Genomic DNA, 24,947 nt, shown 5'->3' with positions numbered 1-24,947 from the left:
TGCCACTGAGACTACATTTGTAAAAGCCTTGTGCAGAGTACAATCAAGCTGAAACAAACCACAAGCATTTAATTTATCATAACTGGCGGGGCAAGAGCCTCCTCCTTAACACAACACACTACAACTGTCCTGCCTGCACTGCACCAATTTAAGGAGAGCCCTACTACACTCTGCCAAGGACCATCATGGTATACCAGTTTCCTCAAGAGACGTACCAAAATTGCACCGCTGTTACTTCAGCCACGTAAGGAAAAAACTCACGCTTCTAGAAAGAAAATCTAGTTCAGGAACATATAACTGAATGGAGAAACTTTGCATTTGAATTGAAGAAATGATAACATGCATTCCAGTTCCAGCCTGAAAAGCATGGGAACATAGAGATGGGAGAGGATTATACACCTCTGCCTAGGTCAGTCCGTAGCTCTGTTCAGAACTCAGAACTCAATGCAGAGAAAGCTATCAGAAAAAAATATTATTACTTAATATTTATGTAGCACTTTTCATCTGGCAATTTTTAAGCAAGCAATACATTAAGTAATTTACCAAGAAAAAGAAAAACATACATTGGCCTTCTGTGTGATCAGTAGCTTACACTTTCAGAGGAAAAACAATTCTACTTTATTGAACTTTAAGGCCTGAATTTACTATACATTATTTACTGTTACATTTCAAACTGGCAGCAAGGTAATCAATCAGGTTATTAGCTCCAAAATGCATTTATCAGTGCATTTTGCTAAGTTTCCATATTAAGAAAACCACAGAAAAACCTGGAGCTGTTAACATCTTTTTATCATTGGTTAAGAACTAACAAGTTAGGGCACTGTAATTGTTAAAAAAACCAAAACAAACCAATCTGAAAGAATATCCTACCTTCCAAGTTTGCCACTCTGGATTATTCTCTTGCTAACAATGCCCAGTTAATGAGTCTCCTTTATTTCAGTTCATCTGTTGAGATCTTTCTGAAATCACTTCCACCGACAAGAGGGCTTCCTGTTTGTGGGTAGCACCACATGTCAGCTTGGCACAGCTTTCCTTTTACACAAGTGCAAGATGCTGCCTTGTGTCAATACAGAAAGCTATCAAAAACATACAGTTTTTGATGTGGATTTGGATCTGGATTTAAAAACAGATTCCATAGCACTGGCCATCATTAGTGTTTCTAGCCAGCAACATTATGCTGATCTGAAAATAAATCTTTTGGGACTATGATTTAAAAAATACAGTTCACATGCTCACTATGACAGAGCAATTCCTGTATTTCAGATATTTGGTCTATCTCTCCTCTAGCAGCACACTGATTTTTATTGCTGGTGAACTCAGACAAGAGACTGCTCTTTATAAGACAAAATACAAGCAAAAGCAAATATGATGACTGCATCCACCCAATTCAGTTATTTTTTTTTTTTTTTTAACGCATAAAATGGGTACACAAATTTAGGCAACATTTAAACTTTTGGCAAATAGCTGATTTACCAGATCAGTAACATAAATATTAGTAATTTTTGACTTGGGACACTGTGGCAGTGAATCACTGGAAAAATCAGGGATTCATCTTGTCTTCTCTCCTTTAGCAGTAGGGAGATGAATTTTCAGAGGGGGATAAACTTTCCATTCTCTGAGGTACTGGATATAAGAACAAGGCTGGATACAAGAAAAAGGTGGACCTTTAATCCAAGTAAGCAGCTCTTTAATATGACATCTTGCTTTTGTAACTTCTTTATTAATCTTAACTGTTAGAAGAAAAGACAAGTTAAATTGCATGAGAGCATCTTGTGATTATTATATATGCTCCCACAAATACAACTGATACCTTAAATTAATTTTCCTTACCAGTTTCATATTTCTTCTATGCTCCACTTGCAGCTGGTGTTCTCACATAACTTACATAGCCAGGAGTTAAATAATCTCTTGAAAATCAAAAGTAGAATTATGAGGCTCAATACACTAGTAGTAAATACAGTAAACACTTGACAAAAATACAGAGACAATTGGGATGTGGAACCAGTTCATTTTTGTACATCCCTAAAAGCTTCTGTCTAATTAGGTTCATTTTTTGACAAACAAGAATGGGATTAGATCAGCGTTATTGCAGCAGTCACATGACAGAACCTAGATGGCTACATTTGTCAAGCATTTAATTAATTTCTAGTCTTGTACTGGCCTCTGATTTACAAAACTCATGGGAGACTACATGACTTTCTCATGAGGAGGAATCATTATGTTTACCCACATGTCAGGGTTAACCTACAGTGAAATTGCCACCTTTACAAATACTTAACATTTCAAAAATGGCATTCTGTCTGGGAGGGGAGGAAGATCGTAGCCCATTTGTTCTCCCTCTTTTTTCCTGGAGGGAAGAGGGGAGAAGTCAAATTCTGTATTTTTGATAACAGAGACATAATTCCTAACAGATTGCAATAACGCGCTGAAAACATGGTCAGGAAACAACAGCTATAAGTCCCTAGTTGTTCATATGACAAATATATTTCACTGAAAAGTGAAGCAACGTCAAAAAGCTAGAAAACAAATGGTCATTCTCAGCTCTGCCAGTGTTGCAGCTGGTATTCACACAGGTTTAGATTAATCCATGAGACACTTTTTCAGATCTTATCCCAGGTGTCAGTTAAGCAAGAAATCAGGCTCACGATAACCAAAGAGTTTAAAATCGCCTTCAAATCGTGCATAGAGGCGTCTTATGTCTCTCTTGCTAATTCCTGAAAAATACCGCTCTACTTTTGTTCTGTTGTACACTGTTATGCCTGGTGGGATTGTGGGGTACGATACCAAGTGGTCTATGCCAGCTGCTTTCAAGATATACGGAGCATCGTCCTCCAGGGTTTCGTGGTGTCCGATCACACTGTACGTGATTTCACAGGGAGCACAAAGTTCCACATATGTTACCCAGTGAATGATGTGGTCACCAAACTGAACATCCAGCCATCGGTGATTAGGGTCCCCCAGGTAGCGCACAAAATCCTCAAACTGCAGCCCTTTGGTCTCTGTGCGATTCTTCCTGTACTTACGAATGATGCCGGGAGCAATTTCATGCCGGTACCAAGGTTCAAACCGAGGATTGTGCACAAACTTGTCCTTAAACGCAGAAATAAGTCTTTCAAATGGATCTCTAACAATAAAAAACTTGAAGTATAAATTCAGTCTAAACAGAGGAAGAAAAAAATTAAATAATTAAGGAAAATGCTTAACTTATATACTTACAAAATGTACATGAACTCTGACCACACACTCAGCAACATGAATCTTAGAGCACTTGCATCAATATTATAATCAATAGAACAAAATACAATTTCTGTCTTCTTACTAGCAGTTTTTACATACAGGACAAAGAAGAAATGGTTAATCCTAGTTTTCACATATTATTCAAACTGGAGGAGTTTAGCTTATCTCAATCCATAATAAACAGGAGACAAAAGACACTGAGAGCTCCAAGTTAAAGATATTTGTAATGTCATGTGATCAAGCTCAAAAAAACCAAAATACTTAAGGACATGGAGAAAAGTGCATTGGTGCAGCTAAATGCATATAGAAGGCGGCATTTTTCACTGGCAGGTAGTTAGATAAATTGCTGCTTAAGTACAAAGAAGTTAAGAATAGTATTTTATTTTGATGTTTCGTCATGCTTTCAATAACGGCTGAGAGCACCACTGAAAATGAGACCACAGTTACAGAATTTAATGTATTACTGTGATACTGTAATATGCAACATTCTGTAATCAGATTATCTGTAGGAGGAGTAAATTGAAAACAAAGTTTATTTCAAGAAATAGCTAAGAAAAGAGATTGAGAGCCCAGTCCTCACTGAAATGAGGATGGGTGGACTGGATGTGGATAGACTCCTCAGCCTGTACACCACTTGCATCATACTTCAGATACTCCTGACTTACTCCTAGCCAGGCAGGGCTAGATAGAGGTCAGCAAACTGAGTCAAGAGATCCACACCATCCTGCTTTCCACACTGAAAACGCTGGTAATTTCAGATCCAAACCGAACCCATGTTATACACCTCCAGCATAGCTTCCATGCTGAGCAGAACGCAGCAACCCAAGCAATAATGGATTCAACTTCATGTATCCTAACTAGAGCTTACCCCCAGGTGAACAGTTCCTTTCTGCAAGGCTGCTCACAGGGAGGGAAGCAGATCCATGTTCTCAAGAATGCAGTGACCGTATTTTCCTTCGTACAGTATGAACACAATTAAGTGACCCCAGTTCTACAGGCACAACTGTGATAAATGTCCTTGTGCCACTGAATGCAACAAAAACCCTTGGGCTGAGCTCTACTAACACATGACACATGTATAAAGGGCTGACTTTTCAGAATGGTGTAATGCACACAAACCCATGCAAGAACAGGCTTACACGTGTCCACTGTCATCCTATGTCCTATTTTCTCCATGTTGCCACGCCTTACAGGGATTATATATGGCATAGGCTCTAACAGAGATGAGAGCAGGCACAGTTAAAAATCTAGCCAAAGTAATGTAGAAGTTCTATTGCAGAGTATTTTTTGGCTCTGAAAATAACCAGAAGCACTTAAACAGGAAAACAAAGTGGTTCAGCTGAATGGAAAATATTCTGGGGCTAAGAAGCACTAACAATTTAAACCTAACCAGCTCAATCCTAGTAAGTAAGTCTGCTGCAATGACAATCTTGCCTGTAGGCAGTAAGATTTATCATATGAGACATGGATGGGCTGTCCAATTAAACCTTTGGTTCTGAAGGTCAGCTATCTAACAACTAGGTAGGCATTGAATTACAGAAACCTTATATCCCAGGGAGTTGGTTGGCTCACCTAACTATATCACTGATTACACTGGTGCTCTCTTTCAAAGCCAGGAGGAAGGCAGATACAGCAACATCTGTGAGGATAACAGAATTGTGCCATATACAAGTGGTGGAGCAGAAATCCTGCTGCCCTCAGTTTCAGACACGGACTTCAGCTGTACCCCTGATTGCTCATAACACCATTGACCTCAAACCCCTCCACACTCACTGGCAGGGCCACTCACCGTTTTTTAATTTCAGAGTCACTGAAAGAGGACAAGCGTGGAAGGCCATTCTTCTCATGATCATGTACAATGTTTTCTGGGATCTCTTCTATGGAAGAAAATGCTCCTGGACAAATCAAAATGAGAGAGCAAATGATTCATTCAAGGGAAAAAAACAGTGAGTATAAGCAAGCATGCATGCCTTTGGCTGACAGTTTCATGTCTTTCTCTTTCCTTTATTTTTACTGTTTAAAGTTAGTATGTTTAAAACTGTGAAATTATGAGAGATTCTGACTGCAAAGCTGAAAACTGTTAAAATTCTTCAGCGTACGTGACATCACGGTCCAAGACCAAATGGCCCAAAAATTCTCAGAAAAGCATATTACGCAAATCTCATCAGCAATTATGTCTAAGCCTGTAACTCCTCACATGTCACTGTCCCCATTCTCTTTTCCTCTACCTGCACATACAAATGAAGGAAGACTTTCAGGATTAACTCAGAAGAAGGAACCCTCTTTTTGGCTGAGTTTCAACCACCAACAAAAATAAATGCTATGAGCTGCTTTTGGAACTGCTTCAATGCAAAAGTACTTTGCTTTAAGGATCCATAAAGTCTTTTTAACAAGTATGCTGTGATGAAACAAAAATTCCAATCAGAGAATACTCCACAGATTAAAAGGCACTAAAATTAACAACACAAGTCTCCAGATACTCATTTCTGCAAGCACATGAGCTGACAAAAAAAATAACGTCACAACTCTGCTGTGTTCATTTTAGTATCCTGATCCTGGAAGGTTTTATGACCTTGAGAAACATCTCATGTGGTCCCCTGGGCTTTAGGCATAAGCCTTCACACAACAGCATCGTTTCAGAATATCAACCTGCAACAAGCACAGCGGGCTACAAAACAAGCCTGTTAAGTGAAAGCCTCACAGCCTTCTTGTTTCCAGAACTGAAGTGAATAATACACACCACTCAGCTGCTCAGTTTTCCAAACTTTTTTTTTTTTCCTGGAGGGGGCAGGGGTGAGGGGTGGGGACTGGGGTTGTATTTTATCAGTTTCAGGATTTCAGTTGTATTTTTGGTACCATAGATGAATCATATGTGGACAATAGATGAGACAGCCTCAGAAACCAATACCTTGCACTCATTCAGAGAACACAGTCAGTACAAGAAATAGCAGAGTTAGCTCCCCCACAGTGCCACAGCTGCATTCCCCCTCCTGAGCCTCCAAATACCATTTAGGTATTGGGCATAAATTATTCCCCCTCAAGTATCAGCTCTGCCTTCTGAGACTACCAAAAGAGGAGAAAGTTAGGTCAACCACAGCAGTAGCCTTCATCAGCAGATACCAGTGAACTGGCAGCTTAAGGCAAAAGAGACCAGTGTGGAAGCAACGGAAAGCAATTTTCTACCATTATCCAACATGACAGAACTAGGAAACTCAAGGTGAAAAGTTCCCTGCTGTTAAGACATGAGTTATCCTCCACTCAGCATAGCCCATACATGCCTGCCCATCCTGAGGCATTCTTTGCATGTTATCTCTCAAGTGCTGCTAAGAGCAGGTACTTCCAATGCCCTCATATAGTTCCATATTTAGTACTTTGAGTGTGGCTTTCATAGGTATTAAGAAACATGCACACACATAGGTATGGGAATATCTGCTAGATTTTTAGCTCACATCCATAGATCAAGGATGAAATTAACATTAAAGTTTTTAATGCTAGTACTGCTTGCTAGAAAATCTTTGCTGAGGGACACAGCTCATTTGCTAATTTTTCAAACACACTTGCCCCTTTATTCCTTCTTTCACCATCTTTTATAATATACATTTGGTGACCAAACTATTGTGTTAAGCACCTCAGAATCTGCGTAACTCTTAATGTGGTTCAGTGATAGAACACACAAAAGATTTCAGCAAGACAGACCAAGAGGAGCTGACAAGTTTAACTGGCTTTCTTCATGGCTAAAATCTCTAGTTAAAAGTCACTGGCCTTTAGCCAGAAATTTCACATTACTGTCACTTAGTAATACCTTTCAAATACACTTTCAAATTCTACAAATTAGTGCACCCCTTCAAAGACAAGAAACCTACCTACCACATGCATATGGGTACTCTGTCATGACTCAAATAACTTTAGAGCCAAGTAATAACTATACTTATTTTTACAGAAAGAAGAGATCGAATTTTAAGAGGATGTTTTGAAAGGACTAGAAACACCTGTGATAAATTAAAAGTTGAAATTAAGTATCAGTGTACAGAAATGCAGAAAGAATCCTTTTCAGTTGACCCAGTCAGAGCAATTCCATTTCCTCCTCCTCCTCAAAGAAACCCACACACCCACAGAAAAGTAGATACCATTTAAAACGATCAAGACTTTTTTCCACTGAGTGTTGCCCACTTTTGGCGTCTGACAAAACAGGATCTTGTGCTTGTCACACACAAATATTCTGTCCAACACAAATTTGGAAACTGCAGTATGAGAGAGATCTCTCAATGTAGTGTCTCTGCAGACATTCCTGAGAAGCTCAAGTCTTTCCATATGAACCAGGGGTTGGCGGATCAGATTTCCTGAAAAAGCTTTTCCAGTTGGCTTTATGAAATGCAGAGGAGAAAGAAAAAAAAAAAAAAAGTTAAAGACTTTAGTTTTCAGATCAAATTATGAAGTTTAAAAATCCCCAAACTATGCACCCTAATGACTCCCAGATTAAAACATTGCTTCGTATTAACTAAAGGAGTAGCCAACAGTTTGCTTCCTGTGCTGCTGCTGTACTTTGGTTCAGCTCTTAAGACATTACATGGTAGTATATACAGTAGTAAGAACTTCTCCATACAACAATTTAAGTCTGCTGCACAGCAGCAGAGCATTATCTGTGTGGATAAAACATGCCTTGATCAAATACTGAAACTCACACAGAGTTTCAACAACCTGTAAGAAAGCTTCTGAGAGGTTAGGACAGGAATTCCAATATAAATTATGCTTTATGCTCTGAGAAGGTAGGGCTGACCCATGGTGTGATTCTTGGGGACATCCTGCGCAGACTAAGAGTTGGACTCTATGATCCTTGTGGATCCCTTCCAACTCAGAATATTTTGTGACCCATCTGGCTGGGAAAAAAAATTGGGATAAAAGTTCTGTATTGTTGTGTTGTTTTCTAGCACCTGTAGGCATCTTGTGTTTCCATTTATCCAAGCTGAAATAAAATCAGGTAAATAAAAATGTGAACAATGAGCATCAGTGTGACAAATAAAAGAAGTATCAGGATACCTTTCACCCAAAAGTGGATGAGCTGTTTCACATGTCTCATTTTTCTGAGACTAAGAAAGGAACCACAACCACCTTTTGCCTCACAACTAGTGGAGTGAGAGGAAAAAGGAGTTTCTCTAATTAAGAGGTTATAGGAAAGTTTAAATTTCTACTGACAAATTTTCACTTTTCCACTAACTGAATGGCAATCCCCAATATCAATACAGACTAGGGGATGAAATGATTGAGACCAACCCTGCCAAGGACTTGGGGATACCGATGAGTGAAAAACTGGATGTGAGCTGGCAATGTGTACTTGCAGCCCAGAAAGCCAACTGCACCCTGGACTGCATCAAAAAAGCACAGTGGCCAGCAGGTCAAAGGAGGTGACTCTCCCCCTGTACTCTGCTCTACTGCCACCTGGAGTGCCGCATGCAGCCCTGGGGCCCCAGCACAGGAAACACATGGACCTGTTAAGGGAAGGTCCAGAGGAGGCCGTGAAGATGGTCCAAGATGGAGCACCTCTCCTATGAAGACAGGCTGACACAGCTGTGGCAGTTCAGCCTGGGGAAGAAAAGGCTCCAGGAACACCCCACTGCAGCCTTTCAATGCTCACAAGAGGTTTGTAAGAAAGACAGACTTTTTACCAGGGACTGCAGTGACAAGACAGGGGTAATGATTTTCTACTGAAAAAAAAAATAGGTTTAGACATTAGGAAGGAATTTTTTTCCTATGAGAGTGGTCAGGCACTGGAACCTGCTACCCAGAGCAGCTGTGGATGGCCCACCCTAGAAATGTTCAAGGCCAGGTTGGATGGGGCTCTGAGCAATCTGGGCTAATGAAAGGTGTCCCTGTCCATGGCAGAGGGCTTGGAACTAGATGATCTTCAACAGTCCCTTCCAACTCAAACCATTCTGTGATTCTATGACTTTAGGTACAGTGTCCAAGCAACAGATGAAAAAGGAATTATTTTACTTTTTGTCCCAACCTTTCATAAGGAAATAAAAAAATTCTGCTTTTTCTGTTTGTTACTCTTCTCAAATATCCCCTGCTCAGAATGTAATCTGAACTGTCTGTCAGACTATTTTATCTGTCCAAACAATTCTTTCTGCAGGTAACAAAAATTAATGTTGTTAGTCTACATTTCACGCTGTCAGGAAGTCAAGAGGGAATTGTTTTAGATCCAGAAACCTTATTATTCTCTTCCATACTAGTAAAGAAAGCTATTAAAACTCTTTATACATATCTACCTTCCACTGAACAAAGTGTTTTTCCCAAGTATTTTGAAGGTAACTTAAATTTTGTGCTTTTGCAAAATGAAAATAAAAAGATCCGTGTTTATACAGCTAACCTACCTTACATGTACATCACAAAAATACTTTAAACATAAGATGACTAATGTGCTAATGCAAAAAAAGAAAACAAATTTGATTTAGCGCACTCTGAAACTGGCCTCAAATTTACATTTGTATAAAGGATTTTCATAGTTTCATTGTCAATTTGCTGAAAGCACAGAGCTGTGCATCTAAAAGATCAAGTGGTATTGACTACCATTGTGTTCATGTTCTACTTTGGAAAAATGCTGAAATGTGAAACACAAAGAGCACAAAATATGAAGAAGAAATTGACAGTGATAAAAAGAAGTAGAGAGATTGGGCAGAAATCTAAGAGAATAGAGCAGACACTGGTTTGCCCTCAACAACCACAAACCTGATCGCTATGGCAAGACAGAACACAACTAATCCAAAACTGGGCCGTTACATTAAAAAGGCTAACAAAAACAACTGTCCTGACTTGATAAAGGAGTACTGTAACAATTTTCTCCTAGAAATGGAAACACATTAAGTTGAATCATTCAGATGAAACAAGACAGCAGATTACTGTAACAAACCAGCTTTGTGAAGTTAAAATGAATTCTGTCGGCTCTATCTAAATAGAACAGCCTGAATAAATAATTCCTGTCTAGCAATTCATCTTAACAACAGGAAGCCCTTCCTTAATCTCTTCTTTTCTTCTACTCTTTAATACATATAACCCTTATCTCAACAGTATGCACCTGGAATTCCTCTGGCCAATGTTTTTCCTCTGGCACATGTACCTCCTCCACTTTTGTCACAGCTGTCAGAATCAATGGCTCTTGCTTGGCACCATAGCCTAAAGAAGGGAGAGAGATAACAGCATTACAGACGGTGAGGGGAAAGCAACTATTTCTGCTTTACAACTAAAACACATCAACTTCACTTTCTGTATTGACCTTACAAAACACTAGGATTTGTTTCTACATGGCAAAGTACTAGACAAGACAGACATAGACTATGAATATTTTAAAGGATGTACTCTGGGAATTTTGGATGCAACTTCATTTGAGTTTTATCAAAGAAACATACCCATTATATTTTACTTGGTTTTTTTGGTTGTTTTCTTTGGTTTTTTTTCTAAAAAGCGTGCAGAGACATCAAAGTCTTGAATCCAAATACCTCAGTTGAAAAATAATTTGGTATAACTATATGGACTCGTGCATAATTTTTATTTTTCAACGAACTTGTCAAAGCACCTCCAAACAAAAAACTTAAATCTATCAGGTTCCTCTCTCCCCTTATACTAGTAAAAATGTTTCTTCTTTCGTAGACTATTAAACATACAAGAAGGAAAGTGTTGTTATGGACACCCTTTTATTTCTGTGGTACTCTAAGTAAGCACCTATAATCAACAATAAATAAAGATCCCCTCTTCCTCTATTACTGGACCAATGGCCTTCCTCAGAGATTCTCACAACAACAAACTCAGCTGATACTCTTTTTCTTTTTTAGTGATTTTAGGACAGCTAATAGTTTGAGACCAAATTAAAGCATGTAAGGAAGAACCCTTTTCATCTTTTGCATTTAGTATGGTACAGAAAAACCAAAAAATAACACAAGGTTTTAGCTTTAGTCTACACAGTGCAGAAAAACAAAACAAAAAAAAAATCTGAAGCAGCTTTCCCTAACTACAAAGCAAAAAGAACATGTTTTCTCCCTGAAAATTTATTTCCATTCATATTGGATTACTTTTCTTTTCATATAGATTCTTCTATGAATAATGTTGCCTCATCTGCATCCACAGAGGCTTACTGTTTCATGGCTGAGAAAGCGTGTGCACTGTCCTTTTCTTCAGGGAGTACTCTATTCTGCCTACACTGGATTTTAACAAAGGGCATGCACGGAAAAGCAAGTTAAAACTGAAAGCAATGTAAGCATTCAAGCATTCAGAAACTGTAATTGTTGCTGTGCACAGACTTGCTTCGTGGTGTTCTTCTGTAAAATACAAGTAATCTGATTCAGTGAAAGAGCAGCTAAACTATTTTTCCACTGTCATTGTGTAAAAGCATGCCTGTAGATGCTACTAGGAAAGATGGACAGACACTTGGTCCTTAAGAAGTTCCTATTGCTCATGCACCCAAGACATCAGTAAAAGGCTTAAACAAAAGAACATTGATTCATAGAGCATCTGATGGTTTTATTCCATCTGCTAGGAAGACGCATCCAAATAAGAAAAATTCTGACAAGTCATATTAAGTCTAGAAGAGCTTTTCCAGGATTTGCCATCCTGTTTGGACTTCCTCCAAAATTCTGTTGGTATATTCAAAGTATTTCCTTTAATTAGTTTTATTACAAACACTCCAACACATATATACATTTAACTATAGTCATGCCTTTGCAAGACAAGCTTAAGAAATTATGGATCATCTGCTCAGAGAACTATTCAAAAGGAGTTGAAGATTCAGCATAGGAAAAAAAAAAAAAAAGAGAAAAAACTTGGCAAGCCAAGATAATAAAAAGCAAATAAATGCAAAGGCTATGTTCTAACTATTTTTTTAAACTACATTTTAATTTTCCTGACAAATTCTGATGAAAAGAAACACCCAAAGAACACCTGGGAAACAAGAGTTGGCATAGAGTGAAATACTGGAAGATGTAACTACCTAACATAGGACTAGCTGATTTGCAGATGTACCAGGACAGAACAGCTGTGTTAGTCTACATTTCTCCCCTGTAAGACTTGCTGAATAAATCTTCACATAGATGCATATTATTTATAAAGGTACACCTAATGTATTTATCCATTATCAAGTTATTGAAAAACACGGCACAAGTGTCAATGCTTCAAAACTTACATATTTTTTGCATGTCTTAGGAAGATGCAAAAACAGATCTCTTAAGACTCAAAGTCCTATCATCACCTTCACCCAAAACTCTCTGTAGGGTGGCTTTGTAAGAGCAGCTCCCCAGCAGACACAAAAGTAACATGCTGCGTGGTGTCATCAAATGGCTTAAATTCCTCATCATCTTAATAACATCTCAGCTACTTAAGCTGAGCAAAAGCCTATAAGCTGTTTACAAGTCAAATAGCAGGAGATAAAACTGAATGCAAGAAGCAGGCCAGAGGCGGCTAGGCAAAGTGCATTGCAAATGAAACAAAACTTTCCACAAGTTTTACATAATGCCTCAGCCACAAGACAAGCAGTGACAAAAGGACAAAAGCTAAAATCATGTGAAATGAACTCCTCAGTACCCTCTGAGTCTCTTCTGACTTTAAACAGGTAATAGTGCTCTGCTGTTTCTGCACATAGCTTCTACCCCTAGTAGATCATGATACTGAAACTAAATGTATTTGAAAAAACAGACCTGCCAAGACAGTACTGCCAAACACAATCCCTTCTGTTCTTAACCACCAAAAAAAATCTCCTGTGATGTTAAATGTGTAGACTTCTAGCAAGAAATGGAACTGAATATCAGTACTGTCACTTCCAGTTATTTAGTTGTTCTGTTCTCAGTCCTACTGAAGAAGTGATAACATGCCAAAAACTACTTTCATAGAAAAAGAGTATTTTTGTGAAGCACTGTTCAATTTTCTGTTTCACATCAAACATTAAAGCTAAACTTACCATCTGGGTCTTTAAAAGTCAATGTGATAAACTTGCTAGCAACCATGAACATGAATATCACCCAAAAGCATGCAGCTAGCAGCAGCCACCGGTGGTGCATGTTGTCAGATGAGCCATATAAAGTTGGCACTTTCTGTTTGAAAGAGAAAAGATTGACGCATTAATTATTTTTGTTACAGTTTAGAAAAAATAGTTTCCATAACCAAAAATAAAAAACTTTAATATGGATGTGTGTCATAAAACATAGAGGTAAATTCCACATTTAACTTTTTGTCCATTCAGCCGTATTTTTAAGCAACATTAAAGCTGAGACAATGGAACCATTGGCTGGTATCAAAGGAAGACTTCACTCCTTCACCCGTGCTCACATTCCTCCCTCCTCCTTGTGCTGGGAATAGCACTGTCTGTCTGACTGCTTGGGGAGATAGATGAAAAACCCCATTTTTTTCAAAAAAAAGTTTATTTTTTGATTCAGCTTAGCAAGACAGCCCATTGCAGGAAAGGAAGGGAGAATGAAGAGGGAGAATGAAGAAAGCTGTGAAGAAAGTGGTAGATGTAACATTAACACTGTACTTGGCTCTCCCAAGTCAGCTTATGACATATAACACAGACTTTTCCCCTGCCCAGCCTACAGAAATTACAGGCTGGAAGCTACCAAGCTGGAACACTAAGCTTAAGCTGGCCAAATATTTTTCAGTTTCCTCGCAGCACTGCCTACTACGTGTAGCTCTATCCCTGCAGGTAAGCCTCAAAGACAGAACTTCCTCAGGAGTGCAGGAAGGGTTACCCAAACAATTGAGACTGCAGCTTTAATGTGCAAAGAAACCACCCACAGGAGCTGAGTGAATACACGCAGTTCTATCCTGATTTTTGAAACTGCTATCTTGATAATATTTTTCCTATGACTGTAAGATTAAATATAAGGAAACCAATGATAAGAGAGATTGACATTCCCAGCCACTAAGAGAAATGGAAAATTTTAGGCTGTATCTTTAGCTGAATTTCCAACTTCTGATGGGCAATACACACAGGGGTGGACACCAGGTATCTGTGAAAGCTCCACTGCAAATAAAAAAATAACCCACATCCAAAACCTACAAAAATATAGCACTATTGTCTCTACTGTTGCTGGAGAGATAAGACACCTGAGGGGCTGAACTCAGGTGATGAAAAGAGTGAATGCTTCCTTTTGAGAACACATGCAACACAACATGCAAGCATTTAACCAAAGAGAATCTAATACAAAAATCTCATGCAATGACATCCTCACAACAATCCTATAACTAGCAATAGGATCAAATTCAGTCCTAAAGTAGCCACATGCAACTTCATTGAGAGTCACGTCTGCATGGTTTGTGGTCACAATTTCTATACTGGCATTTAAGTGAATTGCCAAGGAATACAAGAAACGCCCTCATTCCCAGTATGATGCAAAAAAATCTTCTAAGGAAGTGTTTATTAAGTTTCTCAGTCATATACCAGTATTCCACATTGTTCATTCCCACAAAGCTTCAATAACAGAAGCCTGATTTTGATGTTGTTTCAGCATGTCCACTTGCAACTACTACTGCTACAGGTGCCAGAGCTTTTCCAACTAGCTTTTGCCTTCCAGCAATAAAAATGTTTCCAGGAAGAATTCTCTCCATACTGACAGCAGTGAACCATCTTCAGGATAAGCTGAAAACCTGTGCAGGCAGTCAAGCAGTTCAAAACAGACTTGGGACCCAAATGATGTATGCAAAATGGGTAAAAGGATGAAAAAAACTGAACATCTCCAGTTAAAGGGAAAAAAATTAGCTAGGATGGCAGTGTTCAGGCCTACTTTTATCTTCTCAGTGTGGCATTTCTCAGCTTGGCTTCTGAAAGTTTCTTTCTCTCCCCCCTCTTCTTTCATGAGTCCATTTTTAAGTAGTTCTAAAAACACCATACCTAGGAATCAACTGTCTTTTGGACAACCACAGGTGCTGCAACCTCCATTAAGACAATGTTTGTCATCTCCTGTTTTTTGCTGCAATTCTCTGGCTGACAACTGATCATGTAACATCCCAAACATGTTTATTCTTCATTATGTGGAAAACTGTTGACCAGGAAATAAAAATATCATAGGAATTCCATCAGACTGGCCTCTTCTCAGCTAAGTAGTTCAAAAGTTATTCCCATTCTACCACTGCACTAGAGCAAGCCTGCTCTAAGATTCATGCTGAAAACCACCAGGTCTCAAAGGTCCTCATTTTTCAGTCTGCCATGAAATGCACCATCTTCCACTTAAGCACTGAGATTTGTTACCTTTACTCTCAGACACTGCGTTCATTTCCAGCTCTCACGGAAGAAAAAATTCAGATCTGATATCAAAACACAGAACTGTAGCAATGACATTTTTTACTTTTTAGGTAGCTCTGCTAAAACCATGAGAACTGTTCAACATTCAAAACACTGAATGCAACAGACTGACAGAAGCTTGCAGAGAACACTCTGCAGGAGGAAAATCTCTAACAATCAGCTATGGGCTTTTCAGAGGCATAATGAAAAGTCTGGGCCAAACCTCTCTGCCCAACTCAGTATATTTGTCCTACATAAAGCAGGGTAAAAACTGCCTCCAATGTTCATAGCATCCCTGCTAGCCTGCCCACTTCTATAATGGTGATGGATGCACACCATTCATTAAGGACTATTGATCTATATTCCCTTATGTAATTTATGTATTGGATTTCCAAGAAATTGTGTTAAATCGCATGGGAAATGCAGTTCCTGTGTGCTCTGACCTGAAATGCAGTTAGTGGAGAGAGGACCCTGCTGCCAGGTCCTGTGCTGCAGGGACAGGAGAGCATTTCAGCCAGTCACCTACAAGTGGTACAATTCTCACCTTAAAGACAGGGCTTAGAGAGCAGGAAGGGGTCAGAAGTGCAGCCCCCTCCATAAGAACCACCACTTTTACCCTTCAAGATGTGGAAGCTGAGAGGAAAACATTTAGCAGTTTTGTCTACTCTTTTGTTTTAATGTGCACATGAAATCTGCAACCATACTAAAGAATGTAAGAGTCTTGTCAAAGGATCTGTCATAATGTAATTATGATGTTACTACACTGTTACTTCTAGCATCCTAAAGTACTGTATCAACATCTGTATCAGCAGCTCAACACTGATCTCGAAGCAGAACTATTCAAAGTTACAGACAGGAATACCTCAACCATTATGCTGACTTAAATGCAACAACCAGTAATTTTAAAAAAATAATGTGTTTATGTTGTTTCTCTGTCTTAATATTTTTATTGTTTTCACATAGGGCAATTGCATTTCCTATTTTATCTCTGCACTTATTTCTAGTAAATTACATGTACTAGCTTCTGGTTTTTCTCTTTAAAAGGCTCCTTCAGTTTCCAAAACAGTCTTCTATTTCTGGTTGTCTAAAACACAGTTTTTCTCTACAAGTAGACAAAAGCAAGAAATATATTGAAGGTTTAGTCCATTTTCTCACAATGAAACACACAGCTTTCTGGTTAGTTTCTCCCTCTTACTACAATTCTACACTTTTTAGAAACACAAGATCTCAAAACTCCTGTCCCCACCCATTCCTCTGTCCTTCCCTCTCAGGGCTACCACAAACGCAAACGGTCACATAGCACTCAGATTAGCCTGAACAAACACTAATTCTTTGCAGAAGACTGCTGTCTTGAAGTGAATGATAGGACAAAGGGCGAACGATGTAAGCAGCATTAAAACTCAGTGCACAGTCTCTGGCTCTGCAGCTTATGCTGCTAGCACAGGGGCTCCTTGGCAGGACAGTCCCTGCACGCATCGTCAATGGCAGTGACACGCCAGGAGGCTCAAACTCCCAACTGCTTGCCCATCAGCGCATGATGACACGTCACTGGAAATGGAACTTGTAAGAAAGGCCAAGCAACACCTAACTGGGACAACCTAATTCATTTTCACCAATGCTTTCTTTGTGTCATTTTACAGGTAAGAAAATCTGGCCAGTTTGTTCTACCTAAAAAAAAATTCAGACTAACATATATCACAGACGCTTCTTTGGCAAGTTGCGTGGTGCTACTTGACGTTCTAACATACATCGTAACAGGCTGGTTCTTTCCTAAGGCTCGCCTCCTCCCGAGGGCACTAACAGGCCTGCGTGTCTGCTCTTCCAGCTCCCGCTGCGGCCCGGAGCGCTCCCTGCGCACGCAGTTCACCTGTCAGCGGGATGCGAAGCAAGGACCAGGGCGGCAGCGCGGCCCCAGCCGCGGGACCCACCCGGGACCCACCTCGGCCCCGGCCGCGGGACCCACCCGGGACCTACCTCGGCCGGGGCAGGCCCGGCGTGCGCCCGGGACCCTGCCTCTCTTCCGCACGCCGTGCCCTGTCTGACAGACACCAGCTCCCACTCCAGCGGGCACCCCACGCTCTTCACAGCTGGGAACGGCAGAGTCCAGGTTTCATGGGAGCTCCATTCATCATTCCGTAAGACCAGAGCGGTCCCCGCCAAGAAGAGGGGACAGGGCCGTGCTCTGACCGGCAGGGGACGAGCCGAGGCAATGCCCAGCCCCAGTCCCAGCCTGGCTCCAGGCGCAAGGACCTAGGATGAACAGATATCAACTTTTCCCGTTCTGGAGGAGGACGACGAAGCTGGGCGGGCTTGCCCTCACCCGGCAGAGACGGACAGCACATGCAGCGCCCGCTGGCTTCCCCGCCCGACCCGGGGTGCCGGAGGAGCCTCTGCCCGGGGCCAGCGGCCGCCTGGCCTCCCCCCGCGGCGCTGCCCGGCCCCTCCCCGGCTTACCGGCCCTCCAGCGCCGCTGCCCGCAGCCCCGGCCCGCGGCGGCGGGGTCCCGCCTCACTCGGAGGCACGGCCGGCCCGCTCGGGCGGCCCCGGCTGCCGGCGCATCCCCCCGCCCGGCTGCGGGCGGCGGCGGCGCCTCCCCGGCCCCGCTCAGCTGCTGCCGCCGCCGCCCGGCCCTGCCGCCGCCGCCTCCATCTCCTCCCGGGGCCGCGGGCAGGCCCCAGCCCAGCCACCAGGAAGGGGAGGAAGGTGAAGGCCGCCGCGGGGACGGCCCGGTTCGGCTCCGAGAAGACGCAGCGCCGCACCCGGCCGCCCGAAGGCGGGAGGGAGGGAGGAATAGAGGGCGGGCTGGGCAGCTCTGCCCTCCTTCCCCGCCCCGCCTCTTCCCTCCTTCCCCTCGAGCGTGGCGTTCCAGCCGGACTCACGGGTGTACACTTGTATACGTGTGTTTGGGTCGTTACGTTAGGGGTTTTTAACTGTTAAAATATCTTTCGTAGGTCACTAACGTTCGTGTTTAAATATATATATATATATATATATATATACGTATCTGGAAATCACTGAAGAATTTATATTGGAAAAAACCTCTAGGATCTTTGAGTCCAACCGTTCCCCCAGCACTGCCAAGGGCACCACTAAACCGCGTCCCTGAGGGTCACATCCATATGGTTTTTGAACGCTTCAGAAGGTGATTCCACCATTTTTCTTCTCAAATGACGTAAACACTGTAAATCCAGATTTGGTACCATGTACATCCGTGTACGTGGATGTAGCGAAAACTTGTGCGACTTAACCCACAAAAATATGCTTCTGCTTTAACAATAATGAAGCAGGATGACAGTGAGGAGACTGTGCTTGATATAGCAAAGCTCCGAGCATATGCAGATGCTGTACATAGCCCAACACATGCCAGAATTGCAGCAGTAAAAACATGTCTGCAAAAATTAGAAGACAAGATAAGAGAACCACAAAAAACTCAGGGAGGAGATTAAAGAGGGCTTTCTCCAAATCTCAGCAGTACAGGTCAGAGGTTCTAATGCCCAACGCAGTGGTTCCCCAGATGGGGAGAGAAGGTACACCCCACGAGCTGAGCTGTTGTTCTTCCTGCGTGATTGTGAAGAAAACAGGAGGAGATGTGATGGAAAATCTACTGCTTCTCTGGCCCAACAGGTTCATGAACTGAAGACTCAAAGAAGAAGTTCCAAAAAAAAGCAGCTCCAATAGCCTGTAACCAAACTGCCATATATGATGATGATAATATTTTCAATCCCCTTAAAGAAACCTCCAAGACATATACCCATATAACCAGGCTTAGAGGGGCCCTGCCTCTAGCCAAGTAGAGGCTAAAGAAAACCATGTTTTTTAGACTGTGTAAATTCGTTGGCCTGGCACATCTGAACCACAAGAATATAAAGCTTTAGTCAAAACTAGTGCGCAGTGCACATTAATCCCATCAAGACATGTGGGGACAGAATCTGTTTCTATTGCTAGTGTGACAGAGAAATCATAAGATTTTACTTTAGTACAAGCTGAGGTGAGTCTGACTAAAAATAAGTAGAAGAAACACCCTATTGTGAAACACCCAGCCCGTGCCAATGTTTGACACCCTTTCAATGAAGAAATTTTCCCAAAAACCTGACCTAGATCTCCTTTGGTGCAACTTGAGGCTGTTTCCTCTGGTACCTTCACTTGCTGCTTGGGACATGAAATCGGTCCTCACCCGGCTACAACCTCCTGTTAGGGCGTTGAAGAGATCAATAGGGTCCCTTTCCAGGTGACTCTTCCTCCCTCATGTTTCTCCAAACACCTCTTACTGTTCCATTTTCTGAAGTCTACCATCAGGCAGGAAAGTTGTCCTTGGTCAGGCAGGAATGAAACAATTCATCCAAAAGCAGCTGGCAGAGCCAGGCATTCCCCGAGCCGTCACCCTGACGTGGCAGACACAGGGTGGGTGTAGGCTCCAGAAGAAGAAAGCTGCCCTGAAGCACTGTGAAGAACAGCTGTAGTGTGACAGCAGGTGTTACCTGAAAGCTGCTGCAGCCCAGCCCAGGCTCCTTTTCCTCCCTATGTGCACTGCATCGTGCACACAGCCACTGCACACAGCTGTGCACTCAGTGCTCTGCTCACTGGACAAGCAAAATGCTCATCTACAGGATCTGATACCCACAAACCCCATCAAAACCAGGTGCTGGTGATGTGTCTCTTTTTAATATCTATTTTAAACAGGTCCTCCTGAGGACATATTGCAGTCTTACAGTGTACATGTCCCCATTAGAGGAGGATTTAGACCATGATCTGATCCATGCATTTTCAGACTTAACTACTTTGTGCACTTTGCTGAAGCCTGACCAAGGAAGTCCAAGGATTCTGTTATTGGTACAGATACCATGGCCAACCTATGGAGCAGAGCAGGCTAATGCAACTGTGTTAGCAACCATGTGTTCAGTGCTATGCTGATGGCTGCTGGTCTCCAGTGAAGCAGCAGAAACAGAGATCTCACTGGGAACCAGTGGCCAAAAGCCAGTAATCAGAAATCCAATTCTCTGCCTGACTGTGTTTGTTTGTATCAGCACCTTGGGACACCACATCCTTGTGCATCCCTTCCTCTCTGCTTGTGAAGTAGAAATGATGATTCTGACAGTTACTTTTTAAGCAAAGCACATTGGAAATCTGTGGCTGTCACCAGTCTGAGTCTTGCACAGGCTGGAAAGCTTCTCCTTTCTCCAGGTTTCAGTGATGACTACAGCTGCAGCTACTCACGGATTTATTAATAAGCAGTCTCCAGCTGTGGAACCAATTCCTGCCAGATTATCAGGCTCAACCTAGGAATTTTAACCTTTCAAGTATGTTTTTACTGACATGTATAATAATTAATCCAGTACAAAAGAGACCAATTTTCCAAATTAAGCCCAGTTAATAAGTTTTGTTGTCAGTAATCGGGCCTGAAAATGTCTGATGAAGTTGAAGAATGTGTTGCATAGGCAACTGTACTGTTGGATTATACAGTTGCTAGTTCAGGCCAACAGGATTCTTGCTACTAATAATGCTAAGCTGTAGTAGGGTTTAGTGCTTTAAATAGGCAGCAAAGTCAATGTGTGAGTCTGGGTTCTTTTTGATACTGGAGAATTTTTACATCACCAGAGCAATGCAAAGGATAATTGAGCTGGTGAAAAGTCACCCTGCTCTCTCACGAATATTTTAGAGTGTCTTTCTTGGATAGATGATGCTAAAGCCAATGGATAAAAATACATTTTTTCTGTAAAGACATGGGCCTAAACCTAAAAAATTCATCTTAATAACATGTTCAATGTTTATCCCACTAAAAAAGGGGTGTATGCCCTAATAACTCATGTGTATCTTTACTCCAGGTTTCACATTTCTCCTGCACAGGTCATACAGAAGATCCACATTTGCATCTTGCCTAGTCAGGGAAGACCAGGTGTAGGTCATTCAAGCATTTTAAGTTGTTATCTGTCAGTGGCAGGCTGTCTTGACTGCCCTTAGTATAAGTTAATTCTAGATGGCATTTAAGCATACCAAAATGTTTAAATGAGCCCCTGTCTTGGACAATATATGTAATCATCCACACTGCAGTTTACACTTGAACACATCCAGCCTAATCACACTGAAAGAATTTTCATTTCGTTGACCTTCCAAGCTCATCCTATTCAGCAGAAGCCTAGGCTTGCCCATATTGTTAAACTTATGCTATGTTTATTTTGTGCTTTTCGCTGTTATTTCAGGATTTAATCCAATGCCAGTTACTAGGATTAGTCTTGGTAGCCCTTTTTAGTCATGCTTTGTTTCCATAAGAGCTGACCTTGAGACAAGTCACCTGCTCAGCATCAAATACTCACGAGGATTTAAATAAATCTTATTTAAATCAGCAGGAAGGCATGCTTTTCCTGGTGCATTACTAGTGAAAACATCTATCTGCTTCATGACTGCATTTCAGAGGCATGACTGCTCACCAGAGGAGATCTCTTGTGTACAAGTACCTTGATTTACAGATCAGACATGGCATCTTTGGTATGTAATACATTTATTAGGGTGTGATCTTCATCACCAGATTCTGTCTCTTTCTGGAACTTAAGGGAGCTTATTTAAATGTAGTTTGGGTTGATACAGTGATACAAGACAGAACATAGAGAATACTTTGTGGCCTCTACATTATTAAAAGACACTGTGGAAACAAACAAACAAACAAACAAAAGGCAGGCCAATGAATTCAGGGAGGTACAGACTCATACAGATGCAGGATTTACTAATACAGCATAAATATCATATATCTAAAGTAGCATGTATTTCCTGGATTATTTTGCTTTTATAAAGTAACTTTAACAAAGCATAAAGTGCACATCAAAACGAGTTCTTGCATAGGAAAGATTGAGGTGTGTTGAGGGACTGGAGGGACTTAGGGCTAATATCAGTAGCAAAATCATACTGGCTGTGGTAGGGGTAAAATCAGATCTGTAAGCAGCAAATGAGAGGTGTTCATTCGAACATTAAGTTAACTTTTTATTTTGGGTTAGAAGCAAGTTTTACCTCATGATGTGTGCCTTGGAATACTTAAATTTTTGCATATCATTACACCATTTGGTTGCCCTTTAAGAAGGAGACAAAAAGTTTAGATTGAGGTAAGTAGGTCATTAGCTGAATCATCTAATTTATCTTATATTCTTCAGACATTTAGTCTGAGTTGGTAGCCTGAAAAATGAAAGCAGATTTGTGAAGTTTATTAATAGCAAAGACCCAAACGTGCTGCTAGGACTGGACTAGAGTAGCGAAGAACTACTACATTTAATTATCAAATCAATGTCAATTAAAATTGAACCTAATGATTCAAAATTAATTATATGGGGCATAAAATGAGTGCAGCCAATCAGCAAATTATCATGTCAATGTAGCAAGATAAGTCAATTTTTAAAACAAAAATCAGAAGTAACAATTGAATTTGAAGTCCCACTTATGGGTGTTTTCCAAAGTAGTGAAATTAAGACAATTGACTGAATCACTTAGGGTTCAAAACAAGTTACTGTATTGCAAAGTGACTGCTGCCCTCTTTTAACCCTCCCCTTTCCCCATGGCCCAAATCAGACAGCTGGATTCAGCTGGCAGAGTCAAACTGGCAAGCAGCTGAGTCTTAAATGTACCTGCTGCATTCCCCAAGGCACAAATAATTTCCAGACTAGTTCCAGGTGACAAAGTTGCTGTGACCCTGCAGGTACAATGCTCATCTGTGACAGGCTCCAGCATGGGTAAGCTGCAGGTGCCCATGCTCCTGTCAGTGCTGTGCCTTGACTCGAGAGGAGCTGCAAGAGTGGCATTGCACAGATAGAGAGCACCAGAGCTGCTCTAGGCTCACATTAAGAAGGAAGGCAGATTTTTAGGTGGGTCTCTTTTGGTCATTGTTTCTCAAAAAGGATTATTGAATGGAAGCAGCTGTGCTACTCTGAACTAATACTTCTCTCAATCAGTGCTTGAGATCACACTCTGAAATATTGAAAAAACACCTAAGGATAGCATGCTAAACAGAGGACACAATTCCTGAAGTATCTGATACCAGTAGTGCTGCTGTAGCAAGGGTTGGGAGAGCTGTTATCTTCTGCTTGATTATCCCCAGGTTAGAAAACCAACCAGTTTTGGGGTAAGCAGAAACACCTGAAGGAGCCTGAGGGGTGACTCGGGTCATGGGGGTGTGAGATTCAAACAAAAAGAGAGGTGGAGGCAGGCACAGAACCTGGGTCCCATTTCCTGAATATATGTAGGATTAGAATGTTTTACATAAAGTGGAACAGCTTTCACAGGGACATTGAGTGCTTCAAATAATTTATAACTTGCTGTTTAGGGCTGGCTCTTGGGAGGTGGCAGGAGGAATTTGAACATTTGTTTCCCATATCCTTCCAGCTTAATAATTAACTAGGAACTACACCACTCTTGTGAAGGCAAGAAAAAAGTGTTTGTGCCAGAGATTGAAGGAGATGTAAGTCTAAAAAGTTTATCCTGAAATGACAGGCACTGTGCTACAATCCAAACTCAGCAGGGCCAGTTTGGGAGAGGTGGGACTTCACAGCTCTTGGCACATCCTCCTGACCAAGGCACTGCAGAGGCAGGCTGTGCTCTGGCCACAGGGAGTGAGTCCCCAGGGAGACTCCTCCATGGTGTGGCCCCTGTGCCATATCTCAGAGTGCCATACCCATGCTCCTCTGGGGGCATAGTCCTCATCCAAGAATAATTTTGGAGCTATTTATGTGTGACTGTTTCCAGTGGGAACTAAGAGTCCATCATTTTACAGAGTCTAGAGCCTATTCCATAGCTTCCTTGACTCTTAAAACAAACAAAAAGCCAAAAAATAAAACATCCCCTCACCCCCAAAAAGAAGAGAAACACAGGTTGAAAATTCTTTATGTTTTTAGGGGATATTTTTTGCTGCCTTTCTGAATATGAGCTGTTAACTATGTTACCATGTGTCCTTGAATTTACCACGCATGTTCACATCCTACAACAGTAAAAAGATAAAAGGGACAAGGAACTTTCCCAGTCACCATGTAGACAGAAATAGGGATGGGAGAAAGAATAAGAGGGAGAATTTGGGTTGTTTTGAAGAACATGACCTTTGGATTTGCAACCCTGAGGTGAGATGAATTCTTCAGTCACTGAAACTTGTGCTGAAGGTTCTTGACCTTGAAATACAAAAACATCAGGTTCACAAGACCTAGCTTTACCTTGATTCTCTGGCTGTGGCAAATTTTATTTCCTTCAGTGTAATGTTTCCCAAGATATTAGGGTACAGCTAGTCTTGCACTGCAACAATAAAAAATTGTTCTCACCTAGGTGAGAACACATGGGAAATTGTCCATTTGAAAATGCCCATTTCTAAAATAAGTGTAGTTTAACCACTTATGGCAACCACGACAAAAAGAGCCCTGAAAATATGAGGGGTAGGATAAATATGGAAAGTTTTAGTGACACTGCTTTCAGCCTCACTACAAGGAAG

At 41.3% G+C, this 24,947-nt stretch overlaps 1 protein-coding gene across 3 annotated transcripts; it reads right to left on the bottom strand.

Moving 5' to 3' along the window:
- Window positions 1-1,386: 1,386 nt before the first annotated feature.
- Window positions 1,387-18,274, bottom strand: CHST10 (carbohydrate sulfotransferase 10). Of its 3 annotated transcripts, XM_041468543.1 has the most exons (7): window positions 17,471-17,552; window positions 17,245-17,346; window positions 13,178-13,310; window positions 10,310-10,407; window positions 7,365-7,599; window positions 5,027-5,132; window positions 1,387-3,157 (listed from the first exon to the last, which is right to left on the bottom strand). In XM_041468543.1, the coding sequence occupies exons 3-7, from the start codon at window positions 13,275-13,277 to the stop codon at window positions 2,620-2,622; spliced, it is 1,077 nt and encodes a 358-aa protein (XP_041324477.1). In that variant the 5' UTR covers window positions 13,278-13,310; window positions 17,245-17,346; window positions 17,471-17,552; the 3' UTR covers window positions 1,387-2,619. The 3 variants fall into 3 exon arrangements, with proteins under 3 accessions (XP_041324477.1, XP_041324476.1, XP_041324478.1); XM_041468542.1 differs by lacking the exons at window positions 17,245-17,346; window positions 17,471-17,552 and adding an exon at window positions 17,951-18,274; XM_041468544.1 differs by lacking the exon at window positions 17,245-17,346 and having other exon boundaries at window positions 17,471-17,741.
- Window positions 18,275-24,947: the final 6,673 nt, after the last annotated feature.

This window comes from Pyrgilauda ruficollis, unplaced genomic scaffold, assembly GCF_017590135.1.
Source record: "Pyrgilauda ruficollis isolate IOZ18807 unplaced genomic scaffold, ASM1759013v1 scaffold22, whole genome shotgun sequence".
In the NCBI taxonomy this organism is placed as follows: domain Eukaryota; kingdom Metazoa; phylum Chordata; class Aves; order Passeriformes; family Passeridae; genus Pyrgilauda; species Pyrgilauda ruficollis.
Note: the sequence above shows the minus strand (reverse complement) of the source record. Positions and strands in the feature narration are given on the sequence as shown.

Bases quoted from the DNA above. Each gene is read 5' to 3' on its own strand.
- CHST10 (XM_041468542.1), bottom strand. From the start codon at position 13,277: ATGCACCACCGGTGGCTGCTGCTAGCTGCATGCTTTTGGGTGATATTC. The intron at 7,600-10,309 runs GTGCATACTGTT...CATTTCATAAAG, and splicing joins ATTGGCCAGAGGAATTCCAG to CCAACTGGAAAAGCTTTTTC. The intron at 5,133-7,364 runs GTATCTACTTTT...TGATTTGTCCAG, and splicing joins AGTCTTGATCGTTTTAAATG to GAGCATTTTCTTCCATAGAA.